The sequence below is a fragment of the Heliangelus exortis genome, chromosome 4 (assembly GCF_036169615.1).
Source record: "Heliangelus exortis chromosome 4, bHelExo1.hap1, whole genome shotgun sequence".
Lineage (NCBI taxonomy): Eukaryota > Metazoa > Chordata > Aves > Apodiformes > Trochilidae > Heliangelus > Heliangelus exortis.
In genome coordinates this window covers 7,030,807-7,052,824 of record NC_092425.1, presented here as the reverse complement: position 1 = coordinate 7,052,824, position 22,018 = coordinate 7,030,807, and the positions used below count along the sequence as shown (strand labels likewise).

The 22,018-nt window shown below is 39.0% G+C and overlaps 1 protein-coding gene across 21 annotated transcripts in view; it reads left to right on the top strand.

Moving 5' to 3' along the window:
- PDLIM5 (PDZ and LIM domain 5) overlaps positions 1 to 22,018 on the top strand; it is a 121,245-nt gene that overhangs the window by 51,029 nt on the left and 48,198 nt on the right. For 15 of the 21 annotated variants that reach the window (XM_071742804.1, XM_071742808.1, XM_071742803.1 and 12 more), the window contains 2 exons: positions 18,214 to 18,244; positions 19,607 to 20,031. In XM_071742804.1, the coding sequence (XP_071598905.1) occupies positions 18,214 to 18,244; positions 19,607 to 20,031 (456 nt within the window). The remainder of the gene's footprint in view (positions 1 to 18,213; positions 18,245 to 19,606; positions 20,032 to 22,018) is intronic. The other 6 variants (XM_071742815.1, XM_071742814.1, XM_071742813.1 and 3 more) reach the window with 2 other exon arrangements.

Sequence of the window (22,018 nt, the reverse complement as noted above, 5' to 3'; positions counted from 1 at the left end):
ATCTTAGAAGAGCACATTGGATGAGTGAACCTGTTAGTCTGGTATCCAGACCCGTTGTGGCTCGTAAGTGATGATTCAGCAGAGGAGGGGTGTGAGAAGCAAATCATGGCTTTGGAACCCCTGTGTGTGGTGAAAACCTGGGTGCTTGCACAAGAGATGTGGGTTTGATTATCATGAACAGTTGTAGCTAATAATTACATCGGGGTCTTATGGGTGTGGGTTCATAGATCTATCAACATGACTCTTGTCCCAGACAGGCTGACAACATCAAGGTGTTTGTGCTGTGTGCAGATGGAAAGTATTTTCTCACATTGCTTTTTTTTTTTTTTCCCCCTCCCTAAATTGCATTTTCCCGTAGTTTTGTGCACAGTGTATCCCCACTTTCAGCTGGATGCATGGTGAGTTGTGAAGGAAAAAACTTGTATCTTCTTTACCCGCTCTCCCAACTTCTCTATTTTTGGCAGGGTCTGCACCAGATCTGAGCCTTTGTCAACCGAGTGTTTTGAGACCTGAGCTAGGAAGTATCGGAGATTTAACTGGTACTTTAGATTAGTCACAGCTGAATCCTTATTCTCATCAGAAAAAAAAAAAAAAAAGAAAAAAAAGGAAAAAAAGAAACAAACCCATCAGTTTTAGCAGTTGCTCATGTGTACATGCTTTCACTCATGGAGCTGAGGCAAATTTCTGATCTAGAAAGGATTTTGGGTGCCCCCTAAGGCAAACCCCCAGGACACCTTCCCTCCTGACCTCTGGGCACTTCTAGGGGAGCCCTTCTGTTTGAGCCTGGCCAAAAATTGCTTGGATGAAAAAATTTGCCTTCCATCCTGTGATGAGTAAGGAGGGCTGAGAGATTCTACCTCAACTTTATTAACGTTTTGAACTGCCCTTTTAACCTGCTGGGTCTGGTTTGTGTTAGCTCCACAATCCCCCTCTGTTTTAGGCATGACCTGACACTCCTGGCTGCTGCTGGAGATGCCACAGCCTTGCTCTCCCCAGCCCTGGGGCAACTCAGCAATACAAGGGAAGTGCTGGATGCTGCCGATTTCAGAGAGCTCTGAGAAGTGGGAATGTGGGCACTGGAATATAGAAAATAAAGATGAGTGCAGAGCGAGATGAAAACAATTTTCAGGAAGAATATTAGATTTCGAAGAATCAGGATTTTTTTTTTTAGGAAAGAGTGTGTAACTCTTGGAGGAAGAAGGAGGAGCAAAATAGTGAACATGGGGGGAAAAAACTGGAGATGGCACAGGGATGTTAGGGTTGTTTCATATCATTGCATGACTGTGGTCTTCTGCCAAAACATAAGAGGACAAGGAGTTGCTTTTGTTTCTGCCCCACAAAAGTTTAAGGTAATAAATGTATAGGGATGAAAGAAAAAAAACAAAGTTATTGCAGATATTCCAGCAACACTTGGGATAACAATTTGCCCACTGAAATTTGTGCAAGTTCACTCACTTGCCTAAGATGCTTAAAAGAGGACTCGTGGGGTTGTGCCTGCTTGAACCAGAACTGAACTTAATTTATTTTATTTTTTTACTTAATGATATCCACTGCTTTTATAAACGGAGTAAATTATTCTTCCTCTTGTTTGTTTTCTCAGTTTAGGTTTAATTGGACGTGATGAGTTTGGTGCATACTTCGTAAAACATTGGCACAAGTTCAAGTGTGTGCTTTTTTCAAGCATTCTTGTGGGCTGCGTGGGCTGTGCAGACTCTGTCTCTTAAAATGAAATTTGCAAATGATTTCTATCTCTCTGATGCTTAAATTCACAACAGATTTATATGCCTTCATATTTTGGAATCTTCAATACTTCTCTTCATGCCTTACAACTTTCAAGTTTACGGTGTCTGCTGAGGATTTTTCTTCTTGGTTTGGCGAGCTTTAATTTTCTAACGTTTCTAATTCCTACCAAGAGACAATTAAAACATTACTTAAAAATCCTAAAAATCCCCAACAAAAACACCAAAGGTTTTAGAAGTGCAATTTAGCGTGGGTGTGGCTGAGCATGAAACTTTCAAAGTGTTTGGTGATGCTTTCTGTCTAGAACGGAGTCTTCACTAGGCAATAAAATGAATTTTCTGAGCCAGGTGGTTTGAGGGGGCTTGGGGCTTTTTGCCTACTTTTTTTTTTTTTTTTTTTTTTTTTTTTTTTGTCTGCTGAACAATAGAGAACATCTTGGCAGAAGGGAATAAATTATGGAAATAATGTGAGCGTTGGCAGGGGACACTTTTAACACTCGATGTTTTGAGGAGGGAAAATGATCAAACCCAAGATAGTCTATTGATTATACAGTACCCCTTTTAGCTTCCATGTGAAATAAATGGAATGTAGAATACATTCTTAAAATGCATTACAGAGCTTAGGAAGCCAAAGTTTTAATGAGCACAGTGACTTCAGAGGTAGCTGATGCTTCTTGATTACTAGCAGATTATTTTTCCTTTACATACAAAGCCTCTCCACATGACCAGACTGTAAGTTTCAGTGACACATGGAGTCACTAAAATACACGTCCTGTGCAAAGTATAATGTGTAACAGTTTTTGCAAGTACAAAAATATGTAATATTTTCCATACAAGGCCTCTCAAGTACTGAAATTTATAATTGTGCCTGCTTGTCAGTAGTGATCTTGGAGTACCTTGGCCAAAAGAGTTGCCAGTTTCCTCCTTTCCAACTTTTTGGAAGGAAAGCAGTGGTTCAAAAAGTAATTTTCCACAAAATCCTGTTAACCCATAAGAGACCAGCCTATAAATGGGATGGTAAATGCTGAGACTAATGCTTTTGTGCTGCATCTCCTGCAGCAGCCTACAAAAGAAAAACTAAATGATGAAGAGAAGATGGTTGTGGGATTTTTGTGTCTTGCACTTGGCTGGAGGGAGTTTTCCTGGGGTTGAAAAATTGAGTGAGTTGGAGCAAGGGCAAACTGAACGTCCCCTCGTGGTGCAGTGCTGGGAATGGGTGACTTGGGTTTATGTGGAAGTTGGGATGAAATCAGGTAAACAATACTGTAATTAAAATTAAACCAAAAAGCAGACAAAAGTCAATATTAAATCTCAGTTATCATACAGAAGGTATTTTTTGACCTTGAATTAGATGTCTCATGTAAGGGAAAATTGCTTACTTCACTTCTCCCCCCACCTTTGTAAAAAGGTTGGGATTTTTTTAGGATCCAGACAAATTTCTGTTTAATATTTTAAACTAATGAGCAAAATCTGTGGGTCACTATTTTTGTTTTGTTTTAACAAAACCAATTGATCATTACTTACATTACCTTGAGTCTTCTAGTGACACAGTGTAGTTGTCCCAAATAGTAAAGAATAAATCCTGCTTAGAGTTTCTCTTATGTAAAAGGCATAGAAGTGCTAAAAGTAACAATATATCAGTTCAATGTTATTGCTGATCATTTCAAAGAGGGAAAGGAGGGGGGAAGTTGAAGAAATCAGAATTGTATTCTATGAAATCATTAAGTGGTATAATCTGGTAGGGTATGATCTTTGTAGGGAGGATGGATTTCTAACTTATATTTGTTTTTATACTATTTTAACAAATGCATTTTGGAGTAAAATAGTTACAAAGTTTTTAATTTCTGAAAAAGTTCTTTGTTTAATGAGAAACTATTCCTTTTGCTTTTCTTTTTTTACAAGAGAGGTGGAGATGATTGCTATGTGTCTCTGTCTGAAAATGTAATTTCATGGCAATTTTTATTTCAAAGATACACATTTAATTTTTATCATGATGTGTTTTTTTTTTCCTTTTTTTCCCCAATACATTAGCACTAGAGAATGTCTCTTTGTTAAGATGAGGTATCCTGAATATCTGCACACTGTGGGTGAGGCCAAAAGGAAATGTGGGGGTGAGCTGGAGTAACTGCAAACATTAGATATTTACTCTTCACTACCCTATTCGTTTTATAATTGGCCCAGATGATTTTATTTTTAAAAAATGCTAAGAAATTATCTGGTCCTTCTCATGATGTACCATGCTCCTGATGTTTGCTTTTGGGTTTTTGAAACGCCCAGGAAGACTTCTCTTGGGATGAGTCACCAAATCATTGTAACCTCTTGACATTTTCAGCATTTTTTCCTTTTATGTCTTGTCTGTTGATCCCACAAGTGTGTTTAATGTGGGCTTTTTGTTTTGCTTTGTTTTTTTAAGTCTTCCTAAAGGGGATCTGTCAGACCTGTAGCTGTAAAAACGTGGAAAGAAAGATAAAGTATATGCCATTCATGGTCTAATACTATTCCCTGCTTTAAGTCACTATTGGTCAGGTAGGAAGGCAAAAGGAAAAACTGGCAGAAATGGGCAGGTCTCATAAGATTATTTGATTTCTGTGATGGGATTTCAATGTGGGATTAGGGAGCACTTGTGGGCACAATCATTTCAAACTCTTTCTACCTTTGGGGTTGGGGAAAGGACTGGATAGGCAATTATCAGCCCTTGTGAGAATTTTCCAACAATCAGACTTATTCCATGTGGCTAAAGCAACTTCATACTGCCTACAACAACCATGGGATGTCATATCCAGAGAATAGAAGGTGTTTAGCACTGGTTTCTTGGTTTCCAAGCCATGGTACCTGACCCAAGCTTTTTTCAGCTACATAAAGAATTTTTCAGGACTGTGAAGACATCTCATTTTTGCATGAGAGTGTAGAAATCCTAAACCTTTTACAGGTCAGTAAAGTGGTTTGTTTTTTTTTCCTTGCTTATGAATGTTTCCTTTTGGAGATAGCAGTTGGCTCAAGAAAAATCATATGGGTCCCTGGACTACTTGATATAAATGCATTATTAAGAAAAGATGTCTGGACAGTTGAGCTTTTCATCTGTGCCCAAATAGATTGCTCAGAAGTGCAATTTATGGTGCAAAAGCCAATGTTTCACAGCATGTTTTTACAGCTCCAAGTCAAACACATGCCTGAAAACTGTTGTAGAAAACAGCTGAGAACCAAGCACCTATTTTTAAATTAAAATATTTTATTTTAATATTAAGAAATTCCTTCAGTAATAGACTATGGGGTTGCACTCCTCACCACATCTTACTCGGACAGAATCTTTTTCTTAAACAGCATCCATATAACAATAATTTGCAGAACTGCATTAGCATGTAATGGCTTGGAAGGAGTATTTTCTGCAGTTAGTGGTCCAGTGCTTTCAGATTTCTTGTGTGTCAGGTAAATAATTTAAAAGATCCCCCAACATCACTCTCCTGAATAATGCCTTTGGAAAGAGTGTGTGGGTTCTCCTGTATAACCTGTGGCAATTTGCCATTCATAGTCTTAGGTTAAACTTTTTTTTCTGTGTTTCTTGCTTGACCTGTGCAACCCATCCTTTCTGAAAGGTGCTTCTTAGCTATCACATTAATTGTGGTGCCATCGACCTTGCACATTTGTTTTAAGCTGTGTCTGTAATAAGAGAGTGAAAGATTTAAGGCGAGATTTAAGTTGGCCACAGTTTTATCTTCACTTCTTAAAATAACCCAGATATCTCAGAAAGTGGCATCATCTTTTGTAACGTTTTCATTCTGCTGGAACACTTTGAAATAGCCAGCTGGGGCATCCCAGGCAGACTTCAGGTCTGAAGCCTTGCAGATACCATCTAACTGCCAAACTTTTGAGTAGCAAAATAATGCATTTCTCTATAGATAAAACACAGTCATCAGAAGTGCCTCTCAATGCCTGCCACTAATTGTGAACAGCTGCATCAGAACAATGCAGCTGTTAAAGCTGCACACCCCAGAATACATGGATTTGTCTAGTCCAAATATTACTCATGGGTATATCTGTATGCTTTTTTGGTGGTTTTTTTTTTTTTTTGAGGATACAGAGAATCATCTGAGGAAATCAGTGCTCCATTATCTTCTGTCAAGGGAGTGGAAGGTATAAGCAGACTCATGGATATTTGAAAAAACAGTCCAACCCCACTGTAAAAATAATCCAACCCCACTGTTCCACAGCAAATGAACAGTGTCTTGCCCTGAGGAGCTTTGGTGTCTGAAAACACTGCTGTTAAAAGTGTTTGTATGGTGTCTAATACCTACCAGTGCTACCTCCTTGCAGACTTGAGCTCTAGCAGCAAAATACACAGTTCTGCTGCAGAATAAATTTCATTTTGATTACTGTTGTTTGTATAATGTGTTTGGCTGCTTGCTATTCTCTAAAGGGGAAATCATGCCTAGATAAATCTTAAAACAGTTTACAAGGGTGTAGGTGAAAATATTGAAGACATTTGGATGTGTCAAGGTAACCTTTCTGTGTGTTAAGAGAATTTCCTGTCCCTTTTCAATGGAATCAGTAATATTGGCTCTATGAGGCATTGTTTAGGTAATGATAAGTTTAGATATGGAAGATTATTTTTTTTTGGGGGGGGGGGGGGGGGGAGGGTGTGATTTTTTTTCTTCCTCAGAAGAATTGCTCCTCTCTTAGTAGGTAATAAATTACTTCTCTAATTTTGCCCACTACTTTTATGCCAACTACAGGTATTAAGTTAGAGCAAGCCTGGCCTATATGGGCAGTCTGGCGGGGTTTTCACATTTGATTCACTGAAAAACTGAGACCCTTTAAATTGTATGTACCAGCACATTAACCCAGAAACTGGACTGGATTTTGTGGTATGAAGGTATAAAGTGCTCAGCCCTAGCTTGAGAAACATTAGCTGTTAATTGCCAAAATCTTTTTAATTATCTGGATGGCATACTTTGCTGTCAGCATCAAGCACACTGAATTTGTCTCATGACTGGAATTACATAGATAGTTTAATTGATCTTTTTTGTCTTTAATTTCCCACAAATTGCTTTATATTACATCTGTATAGCCAAAGTTATTTGTTTTGTAATTATTTTAAATTAAAAGTATTAAATGTGAGATGATTAAAGATGAAAAAATTGATGGTGACTTAATCATTATGCCATAACAAACCAGTAGCAATATGGAGACAAGAATCCTGGGAGTACTTTAGCCTCTTCTAGCATGCTAATGCATAGCTATAAAAATAATTGGTAGTAACAGCTAATATTATTCTGTGCCTGTTGCTGAGGCATGGTTTATGCCAGTGAGTGTTTGAGTACTGGAACATAAAGTTGAAGAAATCCTTTCACCATGATGAAAACCGGTGTTGTCATCGTCACTGTCATCATGCTGTGTCGTGCTTTTCCCTTGGGTTTTTTATTAGAGAGAGCCTTCAGCAGCCTCTGATTCAACTGCAGAAAGTTATGTCAAACAGAGGGAGACCAAGACCAAAGCTGTAAAGGTTTCAAACTGGGAAATATAGGGGAAACCTTCACTGCTGCATGAGGAACTTCACAATGGAGACCTGATATGCTTCATTTGCACTGTTATTTCCTAAAGAATACAGCACAGATCTCATTTTGACTTGGTTGCTAATTTACAAACAGCCTGATTAAAAGCTTGAGGCTGGCAGGTCTGTGCTGTTTGTACTGTTTTGGGACCATAATCATATTTTTTTTTTCCTACATCAGTTATGTAAAGAAAAGTGTTAGCAGGAAGATGCCATCAAGTCAAGATAACGATGACTCTCTTGCTGCTGCTTTTGAATCTCCAGTGTTAGTATTAAGTCAAATGTCCATTGAATTCAATAGTTTAATGAGACTGCCAGAAAGACAGCAAGCTTGAATAATAGTCATTTGACTCCTGTCCAAAAGTTTTCTAATCAAAAAGTCTTTCTAAAGCAGTTGGTTTACTTCCCAGAACCTGAAGAAGCCTTGGGACTTGGCTGTTGCTCAGCAGTCATGCATGAGCAGTGGTGCTTCCTGCACTCCTGGCCAAGTCTGGATAAATGGAAAAGCTTGCCTTTTGGAAAGCTGAAACATTCCTTAGAATACGACTCTTCTTACCTGTGAATTTGAGTAGTATGTGAGTATATTTGAGAGTAGAACTTTTGTCCCCTTTTTCATAAAATACGTATTTTAAAGTTAAATATATATGGATTGTATCACATGCTTAATGGCATTTATTTCAAATTATTTGAAAACTGACTTGGTCTTTCTCCTGTTATCCCAATATTAAGTCTTGGAAAAGAATAATTTTCATGGTGTGCTCTCTACTATGGGTTCCCTATTGCTCCAAATCAGGTGCTGTACCTGATCCAGTGATACTCAAGTCCGTCCTATCTCAGTCCACTGTGTAATCCAGGTCATTTTTTCCTTCATAAACACTCATCTCATTGTTTATGTGCTGCAAGTGATGTTGCTTGTCTCTGTTTACACTTTTATTTATGAATATGGCCCACACCTGTTGTTTTCCTTTGGAAAACTCATCTCTGATATGCACAGTTTATGATGCTAACTTGCAGGCATTCTTTAATTATAAAAGGGCATGTGATGATCTGTCAAGGGACAGTTGTCTCTAAATGGATTAAAAAAAGCTTACATGGTTTAAGGATGGGCTGTGCCCTTCGTATGCTGAAAGTGGTTCAAGTTAGCTTGAACAAATTAAATAATGTGTATTTAGTAGCTTTGCAGGTAACTGTTTACAGTATCTCAATTTCACGTAGGTACTTTTGCACCTCTGTGAATGTGGAATGTGAGGAATAGAAGGGAAAAAAACCCTAAAGTAAATACATGAACTGACCATTGTTGTCAGATAAACTGTTCCTAAGCATCAGGCAAGAGGAACCAATGAGACACTGTTTAAATAAAACCTGTCCTCTGCCATGCAAGATCATCTCTCAGCTGTTGAGAATAAAAATTGCAGTGTCCTGACTCATCAGCAGAGCTTTGCTACATTGCTCTGGTAGAATGGAATGAGAATAAATTAATGATTGGCTGCTTAGAAAAGATAGTGGTAGTATCATAAAAGAGTAACAGCATAAGGCAGATGGCATTTTTGGTAATGGCAGGAAAAAGCAGGCAGGTTTTTGTATATATGGTATTTTATTACACCGCCTAATAGAAAGGTAAGTGGTAGCTGGAGAGTCAAGTATCTGTTAATAACTGAATTCCACAGCTGCACTGTTTTGGTGTCTTTTTTTTTTTTTTCCTTTTCCCCCCAGTTTTTTTTAAATTACTGCCTATGAAAAAATCCAGGGTATTGTCAGTAGAAAGTCATGTCTCTGGCACAGAACTGCAGAACCCCATGAGGTAATAAAAACACATATTGTGCCTGTCAAACATTGCTCACTTACTTTTTGTCTTGCCTCCTAGCCCTAGTAATGATTTCAGCATTTTGAAAAATCTCAACAGGTTTTGTGGCCAGGAGATGTTTTGCATCTGTTTTGCATCAGTGATTAGTTGCCCACAAAAGCAGTTAATTGCTTCAGATGCTGTGAGCATGCTGTGAATGTTATTCCCTTAGTATTTGTAGCTGAGAAGGGTAAAAGCTACTTTTCTAAAGCTAGACTGTGGGAAGGAAAAAACTCTCTAGTTGGCAGGATCAGTCAGAATCAGATGGATGGGATTGTTAAGACTTCTCTCACGTTGTTGCAAACAACAGAAGAATTACAGCCCAGAAAACTTGTGCACCTTAATTAATCAGTGTTAGAGTTTCCAGGATAATTGGTTCCTTGTCCACTTTTTTGTCTAGAGGAATCAACTCTCTGAGATCACTGCTGCTTTTTAATCTTTGTTGCCTGGCTCTTGCAGTAAATGGAATAATTTCCAGCTACAGCTTGTACTCTGGCAGTCGTTCTTTGACTTCCCTTTCCCTGAAAGGTGTGGTGAGATCTACTGCCCAGGCTAAATTGAGATCTTCTCGTTGCAATACTTGGAGCTTTCCTTGTAAGACAGCTTTCAAACTGAAGTTGTTGGCTGTCTGCTATAGCTTTAGATATCTATGTTGTGAGAAATTGCTTTTCTCTGCATGTCAAACCTGCAAAATGTGCTGCTAAGCCAGTGACCTTAAATATATAAATATATAAACAATATATGGAAATGACAAAGGGCAACAAATGTGAGGACCTATAATGGGAAAGTTAACTGCTTCTGGCAAGTGCCTTTTCATTAAATCCTTCATGTAATAATCCTGTAATGTGGTTTATAGTGCTGGTTTATAGCTCTGGTGTCTGCTTTGGGGACAGGTTTTTGGGGACCTCCCTCTAAACACAGCTTCTGCAGTGAAGGCTGATACAGGGATGTGCTTCCTTCCATGTCCCACTGGTGGAAAAGTCCATGGTCATCCTTGCAGCCCTGAGCTGGTGCACAAAGGTGGATGTTTGTCCATTGCTGGGGTGGGGGGGCATGGGGGAAGGTGTCTGAGGGGAGGAGAAGGGAAGAAAATTTGCTGGTTTGCTGGTGGGTCTCACTTAGGAGTCAGACAAATGCTTAATGCTATCCTGACTTTAATTGGAAAGAATTAAAACCATAACATACCTATAAAAACAAAGAGGGTTCATACTTTGGAATGTGTTTAGCATTGTATTTCTTTATTGTTGACTTCTGCCATGGCTTTTCTGGATTAGCCCCAGGCTCAGCATTTTTCCTGACTTCCATGCACTTAGGGCAGAGTTTCTTCATGTCTACATGGCTGAGACAATGTACAGCTTCAAACATCACAGATAAAAATTCAGAAGTTGTAATATTAGGGTGCTTGTATTGCTCCTGTATCATCCTGAGTTGCTAAGAACCAGGAGGTGTGAGGCAGCAGCTGGGATTTGGCCAAAGATGCCTGGGCACTGCTTCTGGGTTCTGGGTGAGTGATGTCCCTGCCTGTGCTGCTGACCTCCTGGTAAAGGACATGGCTCTTGTGTGACATTGCTGCCTGACACTTTAGAAAGAGTTTTTCTCTCATTTTGTTAACTGTGCTTCTGCTGCATTCAGTTTTCCTTGAGGCCATGGATGGGTGAACTGCTTTGCAGATGATATACTTAGGTCCCATAAGAAATAAAATATAATAATCTAATGCCTCTCTCAATTGCCAGATTCTTCACTTAAGAAAAAAGAAAGCAAATTATAAAAGCTCATTCTCAAGCATGTTCTTAAGGGGAAAAAAACTTAAAAATCCCAAATAAGGATATGTTGAGGATTGGGGATCTGTTTGTCATGAATTTCCAGTTAAAATAGATATGACTGCACTTGCTAGCTTATTTGGGCTGTGTGTTAGATAAAGGAGGTAATTTCAACATTAGTCACCATCTTGCATAAAGCACTGGAAAAAATAATTTGGTGTTTAGCATTGAGCCTCCTAAATTATAACCTAGATTTGATGACAGACTGATGTAAGAATGAAGCAGAATGGGTTTTTTGAGGGCTTTGGAACTAGACTAGGTCTGCAAATCATTTAGACCTATGCTTTTTATTAAACTGGCTGTTCTAAAAAGGTAGCTTGCTGTGTTAGAATTAGTATCCAATAAGCACTTCTAAGGAAAATGGAACGTATAAATCCCACTGTATTAAAGCCTGTCTATAGTTGTTTTGTCTTGTTATTTGCACGTAACTGTTACGTGGATACTGTTGCTTTGTAAAGCTTAAGGAAATCTTAAAGGAAAGAGAAAAAATCAGATTATAACAAGGTATAATTGATAGAAATCGCTGCCATCATTAAAGGTAATGTATAAGGGGGGCTTTTTAATAAGATTTTAGTTTTCCTATGGCTTATCAGCAGCTAAGCAGTGGCAAGATGGGATTCCTGCCTACAGAATTTGGTTGTTCAGACAGGCTGAGCTACCACGTTTTATATAGGCTCCTCTGTAACATTTCTAGGACACCTGGCAGTGATTTGCCTTACAGGATTTGTAAGGCTCAAACCATGCTTGGTACTGGGGGCTCTTCACCTGTTTGGGCTCTGAGCAGGGGAGTCCTGGATATGGACAGATGTGTCCCCCCCCATGTGCAGCAGTGGTCACATGTGGGCTCTTCAGGTTTCTAAACATGTGGATGTTTTTAAAAGTCGTAGTCAGAAGGTGAGAAATTCCACATCCACAGTATTTTTTCCTGAGTTCTTTCTTCTTCTTTCTTCTTCTTTTCTTTCTTCTTCTTTTCTTTCTTCTTCTTTTCTTTCTTCTTCTTTTCTTTCTTCTTTTCTTTCTTCTTTTCTTTCTTCTTCTTCTTTCTTCTTCTTTCTTCTTCTTTCTTCTTCTTTCTTCTTCTTTCTTCTTCTTTCTTCTTCTTTCTTCTTCTTTCTTCTTCTTCTTCCTCCTTCTTCCTCCTTCTTCCTCCTTCTTCCTCCTTCTTCCTCCTTCTTCCTCCTTCTTCCTCCTTCTTCCTCCTTCTTCCTCCTTCTTCCTCCTTCTTCCTCCTTCTTCCTCCTTCTTCCTCCTTCTTCCTCCTTCTTCCTCCTTCTTCCTCCTTCTTCCTCCTTCTTCCTCCTTCTTCCTCCTTCTTCCTCCTTCTTCCTCCTTCTTCCTCCTTCTTCCTCCTTCTTCCTCCTTCTTCCTCCTTCTTCCTCCTTCTTCCTCCTTCTTCCTCCTTCTTCCTCCTTCTTCCTCCTTCTTCCTCCTTCTTCCTCCTTCTTCCTCCTTCTTTTTCTCTTTTCCCTCTTCTTTTTCCCCTTTCTTTTTGTGTGTGCATTTTGCTTCAGTAGAATAAAATATTATCTGCCTGCACTTAAACTCTTTACAAATGCATTCAGCAGGGTTGCCACAGACCACAGGAATGAGACTATGAGCAGTGGCTGCCTTTGGGAGGTCTTGAAAACAGCTGCTCCTTTGTGGGTAGGAACACTAAAATACAGGGCAGCTTGTTTCCCTCCTCAAATGTCAGCACTGTTTATTTTAACACATAATGATGAAATCCCAATTTTTATTTAAATTTAAGAGAGAGGGACCTGTGTTTGATTTGGCAGGCTCTCAAATAGTAAAGCAAGAACATAATTTTTCTTCTTTTATCTGACCTAGGGCTTCATCCTAATCTGGTGTGCTGGGGGAGAGAACCAGGGTGAGGATGTAAAGGTATTAGGTGGTGTATACAAAGTGTAAAATGCTGGCATGCCCATTATATTTATTCTGCCTCTTAAAATTTACTGAAAATATAGAATCTGTTGAGAGTGACTCCTGAGTTAATATTCCCAGGCTAAATATAATGAAGAAAAGTGATGAGTATTAGCTCAATACTACTTTGTCAAGAATTAAATACTGTTCAGCATACTCCATTGGCCTCATCAAAAGGCACGAAGCCCTCAAAGATATAACTTAGCTAAAAATAGCCCATTTGACTGAGATCTTTTGCTGATGTTTCAGATAAAAATCAAGCATTCTCAGAAACTCTTTTCCATATTTTGTTAATATTGAGAACTGTTTCTCACACTGAATTTTAGTGTGTGAATTATCACAAGTTTACAGCTTGTATTTTTAGGTAAGGACAGAAAGAATGTAAAAATTGGTTTGTTGAATGAGGTATTTGTAGTAAGGCTCCTGGAGATGTATGGCAACTGAAATGCCATTATGCATCCCATCTTCTCCCTGGTTTAAAGTTGTCATTTGCTCTCTTAAGCAGGAGATTAGTGATGAAATATGCATTGTGGTTGTAATTAATATTTCCATATTTGCCACAATTTGATAATCTAAATGAAAACTATCATAATAAACTTAAACAAGAAAATTACTTAAGAAATAACTGTTGCTGACAGCTGTCTGTCAGCATGCAAGCAATTCAAATGACTCAGCTATAGATTTGAAAGCTGAAGTGGGGAAAAAAAAAAGTCATCTCCTTTTTGCAGTGACTGCAACAAATCGAGCAGTACTTAATGATAATTTTGCTACCTTTGCTTTTCCATATGTTGGAATGTGTGGAGGTTTTCAGTCTGACTGCTGAAGTGCTGATTTTTACTGACTGGTGTTGCCTAGGGCCATGTGTATGTTTCTATAAAACTGGGAAACATACTTGTAGGTTATATTGGTGTCTGTAAGGCAGCAATTTCTGATGGTGGAAAAGCTGCAACAAGAAGCAAGTTTAAGAACATTTTTATGTTCTTGTGAGCCATAGCAAGGTTGGTAAGAAATTATCTGTGAAAGAAAGGGTCTATGGAAGAAAAATATATATGGGTTGTTCTTTTTTCTGTGCTTTAAGTTACATCTGCATTTGTTTTTGTTCAGATAACCCCTAGTGAAACTCATGGCTTGTTATATATATGTTTCCAGAGCTGGCTGATCAATGAAAACCAGATCCATTTAGTTTTCTGCCCTGTCAACTGACTGCTCTCTAGAAAAAAAAAAAACTAAGCAGATTATGAAGCAATTAACAGAACTGCAGACAGAAGTGGCAAAACTGCTCAAAAATCAGGTTTTCAGAAGAAAGATCTGCCCAGTGGCTTTTCAGGGCTGTAGTATCTGCTCATAAAACTTGCATTCTGATCCATCAGCTTGGAGAAAGGAGTTTTGAACATGAGACAGCTGGGAAAAATTCCTTCCTTTCTTCTTCCCTCCTCTTAGAAAGGTTCAGTTTACAACAACGAATACAATTTCATGGAAAAATCTTCCAGCCTTGACTGTGCTTTGGCAAGGAAAGTTTTGCAGCTTCTAGTTGTGTCTCACACTAGAGTTCATGATGCTGGAAGTTACAGAGATCTGAAAACCCCAATCATAAGACCTATGTTAATACTGGGGTGTGTGCTTTACTTGTTTATAAGGGGCTCAAAAGGACAGTTACTCTCTTGTGATTTTTTTTTTTTTTTTTCATCACATTTGACATCTGCTTTCTAAGTTCTGAATGTATTATAGTTATTTATTAAGGGGTAGATGTGGGACTTTAAAAGGAGTTCAGAAAAGAGATGAGTCTTTGGGATTTTAGGTTCAATGAAGCTTTAGGGATATGTTGCCTGAGGGTACAGAACTCTGTTGTGTGGTTATACATGCAGGACAGCTGAGACTTATCCATAAAATTAAGCTTTGCACTGAATTTACTTTCATAATGCTGCTTATTGAGATTAAAGTGTTCTCTTTGATCTGTCCTTGGAGATGATGTATCAAATTGTTTTCATTGCAGAAACATGAAATACTGTAGCTTTATCTTTTAATAATGGATTTTTCCAGTTATTGGCAGTTATAAAAAGATTCTGTTGAACTGCTTGTGGGGTTTTTTTATGGGTGAAATTCTTGGAAAAGGAATGAATAAAGGAGAATTTGAAGAATGAATAGTTTTTTCTGGGTCTGTTGCTTACAGCAAAGAGAAGCCTCATTCATTTTCCTAATAAGGCTGCACTGGAAGTTGGAATGTTTTGAATTGCATTAAATGTCACAAAAATATTCATCGGAGAGGAATGACTTGTGGTATGTTTAGAAAGCAAATTTAATTATGTTTGGTGGAAATGAACTGTGTACACAGGATAAATACAGCTTTTTCTGAAGGGGCTTGGTTGGAGAAGCCTGAGCAAAAACTTTCTGCACTTTAATTTCCAGTATGAGGCTGTCAGTAAGTGATGGCTGTTGCTTCTATTTTCATTGTCTAGAATAATTCATCAGAAGCTCCAAACTGCAACCATTTGCCAAGGTCTTTTGTGTGTGTTGTTTATCCCAAGCATTTTAATGGAGCTTTTATGCCTTTGCTTTATTTGTATGTTATTGAAAATATTGTGTGAACTAATAAACTGAACTGCTAGTTTTAAATCATTCAGAAAATATCCTGCTTCAAGCCACCCTACTTTCCTAGTAAGTGGTAACAGGGCAAGTGTGTCTTATGTCATTTTGAAAGCCTTTATCTTTAATTATTCATAGATTCAATGTGACCAAACCAGCATGAAATCCTGATGTGTTTAATTACTAGGTGGCAAGCAAAGAGCTAAGAAAGTGTACAAAATTCTGCAGTTTATTTTTTCTGTACAATTTGGTAGTATCAATCAAAAAACTAAGGGAAATAGCCCTGAAGGAAGAATTTTGTGTTGAACATGGCTTTTTTTTCAGCTTTAAGCGTGCAATTCCTTTTGCACCAGGCATTTTTTATGTTCGGATCTTGGTGGCTCAGTTTGCTGGATGAACATTTTCTTTATACAACCATAGATTTTTTTCTGATTATGGTCTGAAGTCAAGAAGTCCAAGTTAAACTGTTTGAAGTATGTCTGGAACACACAAATTTATGTCCTTGTTTCAAGCATGTTTGGGGGAAATAAAGTAATGTTATGCTGTCTGACTCCAGTGTTAAAAGAGCATTGGGAACATTCGGTTTTTCAAGCCTATTTTCCACCCTTTTTTTCTTCTTTTTGTAAGATTGTTTTGAAGATGAATTTTAAGAAGTATCTCTTAAGATCACCTGGAAATAGTGGTTTGAAATAACTTCTGATGAATGCAGAGCAGTCATATCCATTGCAAGCTGAAATTCAGTTATATTATGAAAACAAAAAAACCCACATTAAGGCTGAAGCTTCAAGGTCCACTATTATCAATGGGAAATTTTTTTTCTCTAGAATGAAATATGGTTGTTTACTTGGATAATTAGTGTCTTTCTACATCTTACTGTTAAGTCAGCCTAATAAATACAACATTCCAAGTTATTCAGTAAAAACATATACGGAAGATACTGAGCAAGATGCATGTTTTCCTCTAACTCTGACCTTTAAAAAGAAAGAAAAGCTTCCATATGTGTTAGACTGTTTTTTTTTCCCCTCTCCCTTCCCCCTCTCGTTGCTTTTGTTGTTGCAAATTGACAGCTCTGCAATTAGGAGTGATTAATGATGCACCCCAGAGCTTTGGAGGGCTGGAGGTCGGGGCTACTCCTGGGCTGCACACAATGTGGGAAAGGGGAGAATGGACCAGTTCTCCAGGGTGGACAAAACCCTCTCTCTCTTGGGAATTCCCATTGATGTGGACATAATGTGTGGCTGCAGCCCTGCAAAAATGGTGAAGGCAAAGTCCAGAAGATGATCTTCTCATGAGATGGTTTTGGGCTGTTGGGGTTTTTTTGATTTTTGGGGTTTTGTTTTGTTTTTCAGTTTTTTTGTTTTTTTTTTTTTTTTAATTTTTTTTTTTTTCGTTTGGGCTTTTTGCTACTTTTTTTTCTGCCAACCAAGTGTGTGGGTTATATGTGTCTCTCTTAAAGACAGCTTCTCAACCTGAAGCAGGACTGATGATGTTGCTTTAATCTGATGAGTCCTGAGGGCCAGTTGGCTTGAAGGAAAGAAGTTAACATTTTGAATGGAATGGGTAAAAAAAAAACAGCTGCTGTTAAATAGGCCAATTTAGTGCCTAATTCAGGTCTATTTCTGTGTTTTCCTGGCATAAAATAAAAAAGCTGAGTTTTGCAATGGAGGTGTTTTAATTAAATTGTTGCCACTGTTAGCTGATCTCCAACTAAACAACCCTTTTCACCTCCCTGACAAATTATCATTTGGCAAATGAGAATCTGGCTTGTCCTTCAAAACCCTATTTAGAAGATTTGTCAGAAATCAGGGCTGTGTGATTTCTGGCAGGATATGATTGCTGGGTCCTGGTGCATTACTGGTGCCAGCTTTTCTGAGCAGCTACCAAATCTGTCTAGAAATGTGGCAAAAAGCCACTTTCCTACCAAAATAGTGGGAAAATACTCAAGTACATCGTCAGCAATGCTTGCAGGTAAAATGTCAGTGTGTCAGGTTTTTTCCTTGATTTTTTTTTTTTTTTTTTTTTTTTTTTTTTTGAGATTATGTGTATTTTTGCACATGAGTGTGCAAATCTGGAAAAAAATCCAAACAAAAGAAAGAAACCCAACCCAAAAATAATCAAATGAGATGCCTTTACCTGTAACATGTTGCCAGTTCACTTCAGGTGTAGCAAGATATGTTTATTCTTAATCTTTTTCATCCTTTCTGTTTGAGATACTTGCTTTCTTTCCCCTCACCCTGCAGCAGTTTCAGTGCACCCATTCTCCCTAAAAAATTATCTTTGAAGACCAAAGACTGTGCAATAAGTTTCGTTGTTATTTAACTGGCTAAGTCCCTCGGAAGAATTTTGGCTGTGGTTGTTCAAAAAGGTGGTTTTCTGTGTTAAGCCCAAGAGCAGGTTATGCACTGTATAAAATGCAATTTATCTGAATTACTGAGTTGTGTGAGTGTTTGATGAAAAGCAAAAAAATTGGAGCTGAAGTCTTCTAAGTGATGACACGGTGTTATGAATTTATAAATCAAATAATATCTGATGATGGATGCTAGAGTTCCTAATGTTACATCTGGATGAATTAATCCACTTCAGTTTTGCCTTTTCCTTGTATTATCAACAGTGTTATAGGCTCCACTTGAGTACTTGGTGTTTCCTTTAGAGGAAACAAAATTGTGTATTTTATACATGTGTGGGTGGAGGTGGCCAGTTGAAAGAGGGAAATGCTTTAAGAACTTTTTAATGATTATGTGCATATTTTTCCTCTTCCAGATCAAAACCCGATCTCATTCATGTATCAAAGGTATGTTCATCATCACAACAAAGAAATGTAGCGTGTGGCACTAACTTACCCAGCTGTCAAACCCTCTTGTTGATAAGCAATCAATCAAACTTTCCTTGTAATTCAATCTTTCCTTTCAACATAACATGCTCTGTTTCCATATATTAAGATTATGAGCATTCCCTAAAAAACCAAACAAAAAACCCCCAACCAACCGAAACCAAAAAAAGTCTACTCTAAGACCTTTTTTTTTTTTTAGAAACATATTGCTGAATTTTTTTTTCTATCTCTAAGAGAGTAACAGTAGTAGGGTTTTTTGGTGGTAGGATATTTTTTTAATGAGTGCTAAAATAATTCTTTATATTTGAAAGGAGCTTATCTTAATATTAGAGTTACAGAGAACAATCCCCTTTACTTTCCTTAGAGCCCTGGGGAATTATTTGTTCCTGAGTTCTTCTGATATTATGGTCTCAAGCAATAGTTCCAAAATCTCCATTTTACCATTTACAAACCTGAAAATTCTTACGAATGGCCTGTGCTTGAAAATGGTCTCCAGTGGACAAAAATAATTTATAGTATATAACTGTTCTGCTGACCATGATTTTGAAAGGCCACAGTTTTGGAACTAACATGTTAAGACATAGCTCTCAGAGAGAAAAAAAACAAAAACCCAAGAAAACCAAACAAAAACCCAAGCCACATTTTTTTTTTGCCTGTGTTCATCTGACAAGGGTATATAAACACATTGGGGCACATCGATGGAGTGCAACTGGGAAAAGCTCAGATTCCTGAAGCTCTGGCATCTTAATAAATAAGCTCCAGGGCTCTGGTTCTGTTCTCCAGGGCTCTGGTTCTGTTCTCCAGAGCCATAGGAACAGATGAGTATCTACACAGTGTGTCTGTACACACACATGTATTTTGTGTATGGGGAACATGCATTATCTCAAATTGGATTTGAGAGGTGGAATGTAGATTTTAATGAAAAACACGAATTTTTTCCACCTGGCTTAGGCAGTGCTTTTTGCAACAGAGTGGTTTTTCAGCTTGTCTTGAATTTGATTTGTGGGGTGTCTGGTTTGGATGTGTTGAGAGGAGTCAGCATCGTGGGATTTCACATCCATCGTGCACGCTTGGATCCTTCCCTTTCCTAAAAACGCATGGCTTAAGGTTTTTTGGGTTTTTTTTCCCATCAATTTCACGGGTGCAGTTTTGGTGTCGCTTGCTTCTTGTGCTTCCTTTCACTGTGCTGGGTAGGTTATACCCCCCCCTCCTTTGCGAGCAGCCAAAATCCCTGCCGCGGAATGCGCAGAGCGTTTGGTGTGGGGTTTGCGTGTGGTTTCTTTTTTTTTTTTTTTTTTTTTGTTGTTTTCTCATCTCGCATAGGGGGAACCTACAGAAGTAGTTAAGCCTGTACCCATTGCCTCTGCTGCCGCACCCAAACCCACTGCCGCGGCCAGCGTGGCTTTCAATAAGACCCCGAGGCCGTTCGGAGCTGTCACCTTCCCCAAAATCACCTCCATCCCATCACCGTCCTCCGCCTTCACCCCGGCCCAAGCAGCGGCTCCATCCTTGGCCTCTGCCAACCCGGCCCGGTTCGCTGCTCCCGGACTGCATGTTAACGCCAAGCCTAACGCTGAGCAGGGGCCGCCAGCTCCGAGCGCTCCTAAACCTGCAGTTAATGTCCCACGGCAGCCCGGCCCGCACTGTGCCGCCCCCAGCGCCTCTGCCGGCGACGGCACCCAGGACGTAGCCGAGGGGCCGCGACGAGGATTGAGAGAAAACCAGGGGGAGAGTAAACAGCAAAATGGGTAGGTGGGGTTGTTTTGGTTTTTTTTTTGGTTTTTTTTTTTTTTTTTTTTTTTTTTTTTTTTTTGGTTTTTTTTTTTTTGCTGTGAGGCTCTTGCCTCGCAGGGGAAAAAAAAAAAAAAAAAAAAAAAAAAAAAAAGCTGGGCTTGTTTAAGGGCTGAGTGAAACACAGCGCAAAAGCGAGGATGGCGTCCTAAAAGGGATGCTCTGGATGAAAAGAAAAGTCTGCTGCTGAGAAATCTGAAAAAAAGAAATCTGGCTGCTGAGCCAGATTTTCAGTGATAATTTTTTTTGCAGGTGTGACTTAGCAGTTTGTAGAGTGTAACAGCTCTATTGAATCAGAACCACAAAGTGCTCTACGTAATGGGTTGTATCACGATGTGTTCTGGACCTTACAACAAGCCCGGTATTAATTTCAATGACTGTGTCTCACTGTATTTTTGATTCTCTCTATGGGTACAGGCAGCAGGCACTGGAAAATGCAGAGCAGTCTGTCAAGAAGGGTCAGGAGGTATTGTGATGGCCTGGAATGAGATGTTCTGAAAGACCATGGTCCTGGCAGGAAGGGTCAGGAGGTATTGTGGTGGCCTGGAATGAGATGTTCTGAAAGACCATGGTCCTGGCAGGACCAGTGAAGAAAAGTCCCAGAGGGGGAGGCAAAGGGACAGATGTTGCATTACTTCTCTGCACAGCAGCACAGGGAATGAAGCTGGTGGGATTGAGCAGATTTTTTGCAGCTTTACAATGTAAATATCTCAATAACTGTTACCCTCACCCTAAAAAAACCCCCAAAAAACCAGCACAAATTTAAAATTTGAATAATTTTAGTATTCAAATATTTGTTTGCATTACAATGGATATTGGAGACCTAACATTTAAGGGACTGCAGGGCTGCATAGAATGCATGTTCTGTATCTGGTGCACCTAGACTACTAAACAATAGATAATTAAAATAGTAAATTGAAGTGACACAAGCAGCAATCCTGAGCAATTGGACCTGCACTGCTGCCCTGTTTTGGTGGCACACTTTTGGCCAGGGCTGCCTAGGACTCTCCCAAAAATTCCTGGGCAGGGACCAGTTCCCAGCTGCTGCTGTGTGGCAGGAAGAGGAGGACACTGGTCATGAGCAGCCCCATGCCAGTTGGCCTCCATGCCCAGCAGCAGTGTCCAGCAGCTTGAATTAGTAACAAAAAGGAAAGGAGGGGAATTGTGGGTTTCTCTTTATTCTTAAAACATAAAACCTTGCTTAAAACCTCCAGGCTGTGGTTACTGCTGCCCACCCCACAAAGGAAAGGGCTGGGGGAGTAGGCCTAGTGCCTCTCTCCTATGTTATTCTCTCAGTGTATGAAAAACCGTACAGAAAGATAAATATCCACCTCAGCTAAATTGCAGAACAAATTGCAGTTTCAGTTGAGCTTCTCATGGAGGGAGGGTGTGTGTGGAATTCTTTAGGTAATAATTCCCTTTATGTTGCAGTATGAATATTTTCCATATGTGGGCTGATATAATATAGTCCATGTGCATTTTATATCACACCATTGTCATAGTGACTTCCAGCCCTTTCTTAAACAGCTGATGGCTGGAGTCCACACCACATGGAATCTGGATGGAATCTGGGGATCCCAAGTACTTGCTCCATGCTGGTAGACTTTTTAAAAGACTGTGGCACATCATCCCTGTCTTTCCAGGGATGTTGTTTTAGCAAATACAGTGTAAGGAGTACTCAAAAGCATCAATTAATACTGTAAAAGATGAAAAATAGCTACAAAATTAAATGTCCTGGAAGGAAATGCTGCACTTGACAATTAAGATAAAATGATTGGGTGAAGGCTGTTACGTGCCCTGCCTTACTGTGAGGGGATGAAAACTTGAAGAGTATCACAGCAGATGGGTAAAGAAATCTTGGTCTGGGTGCCAACCTTGCAGATGGGTTTTGGGAAGCCTTGAAAATGTAGAGCTGTAAAAACCTATATAATTTGCCATTTTTCT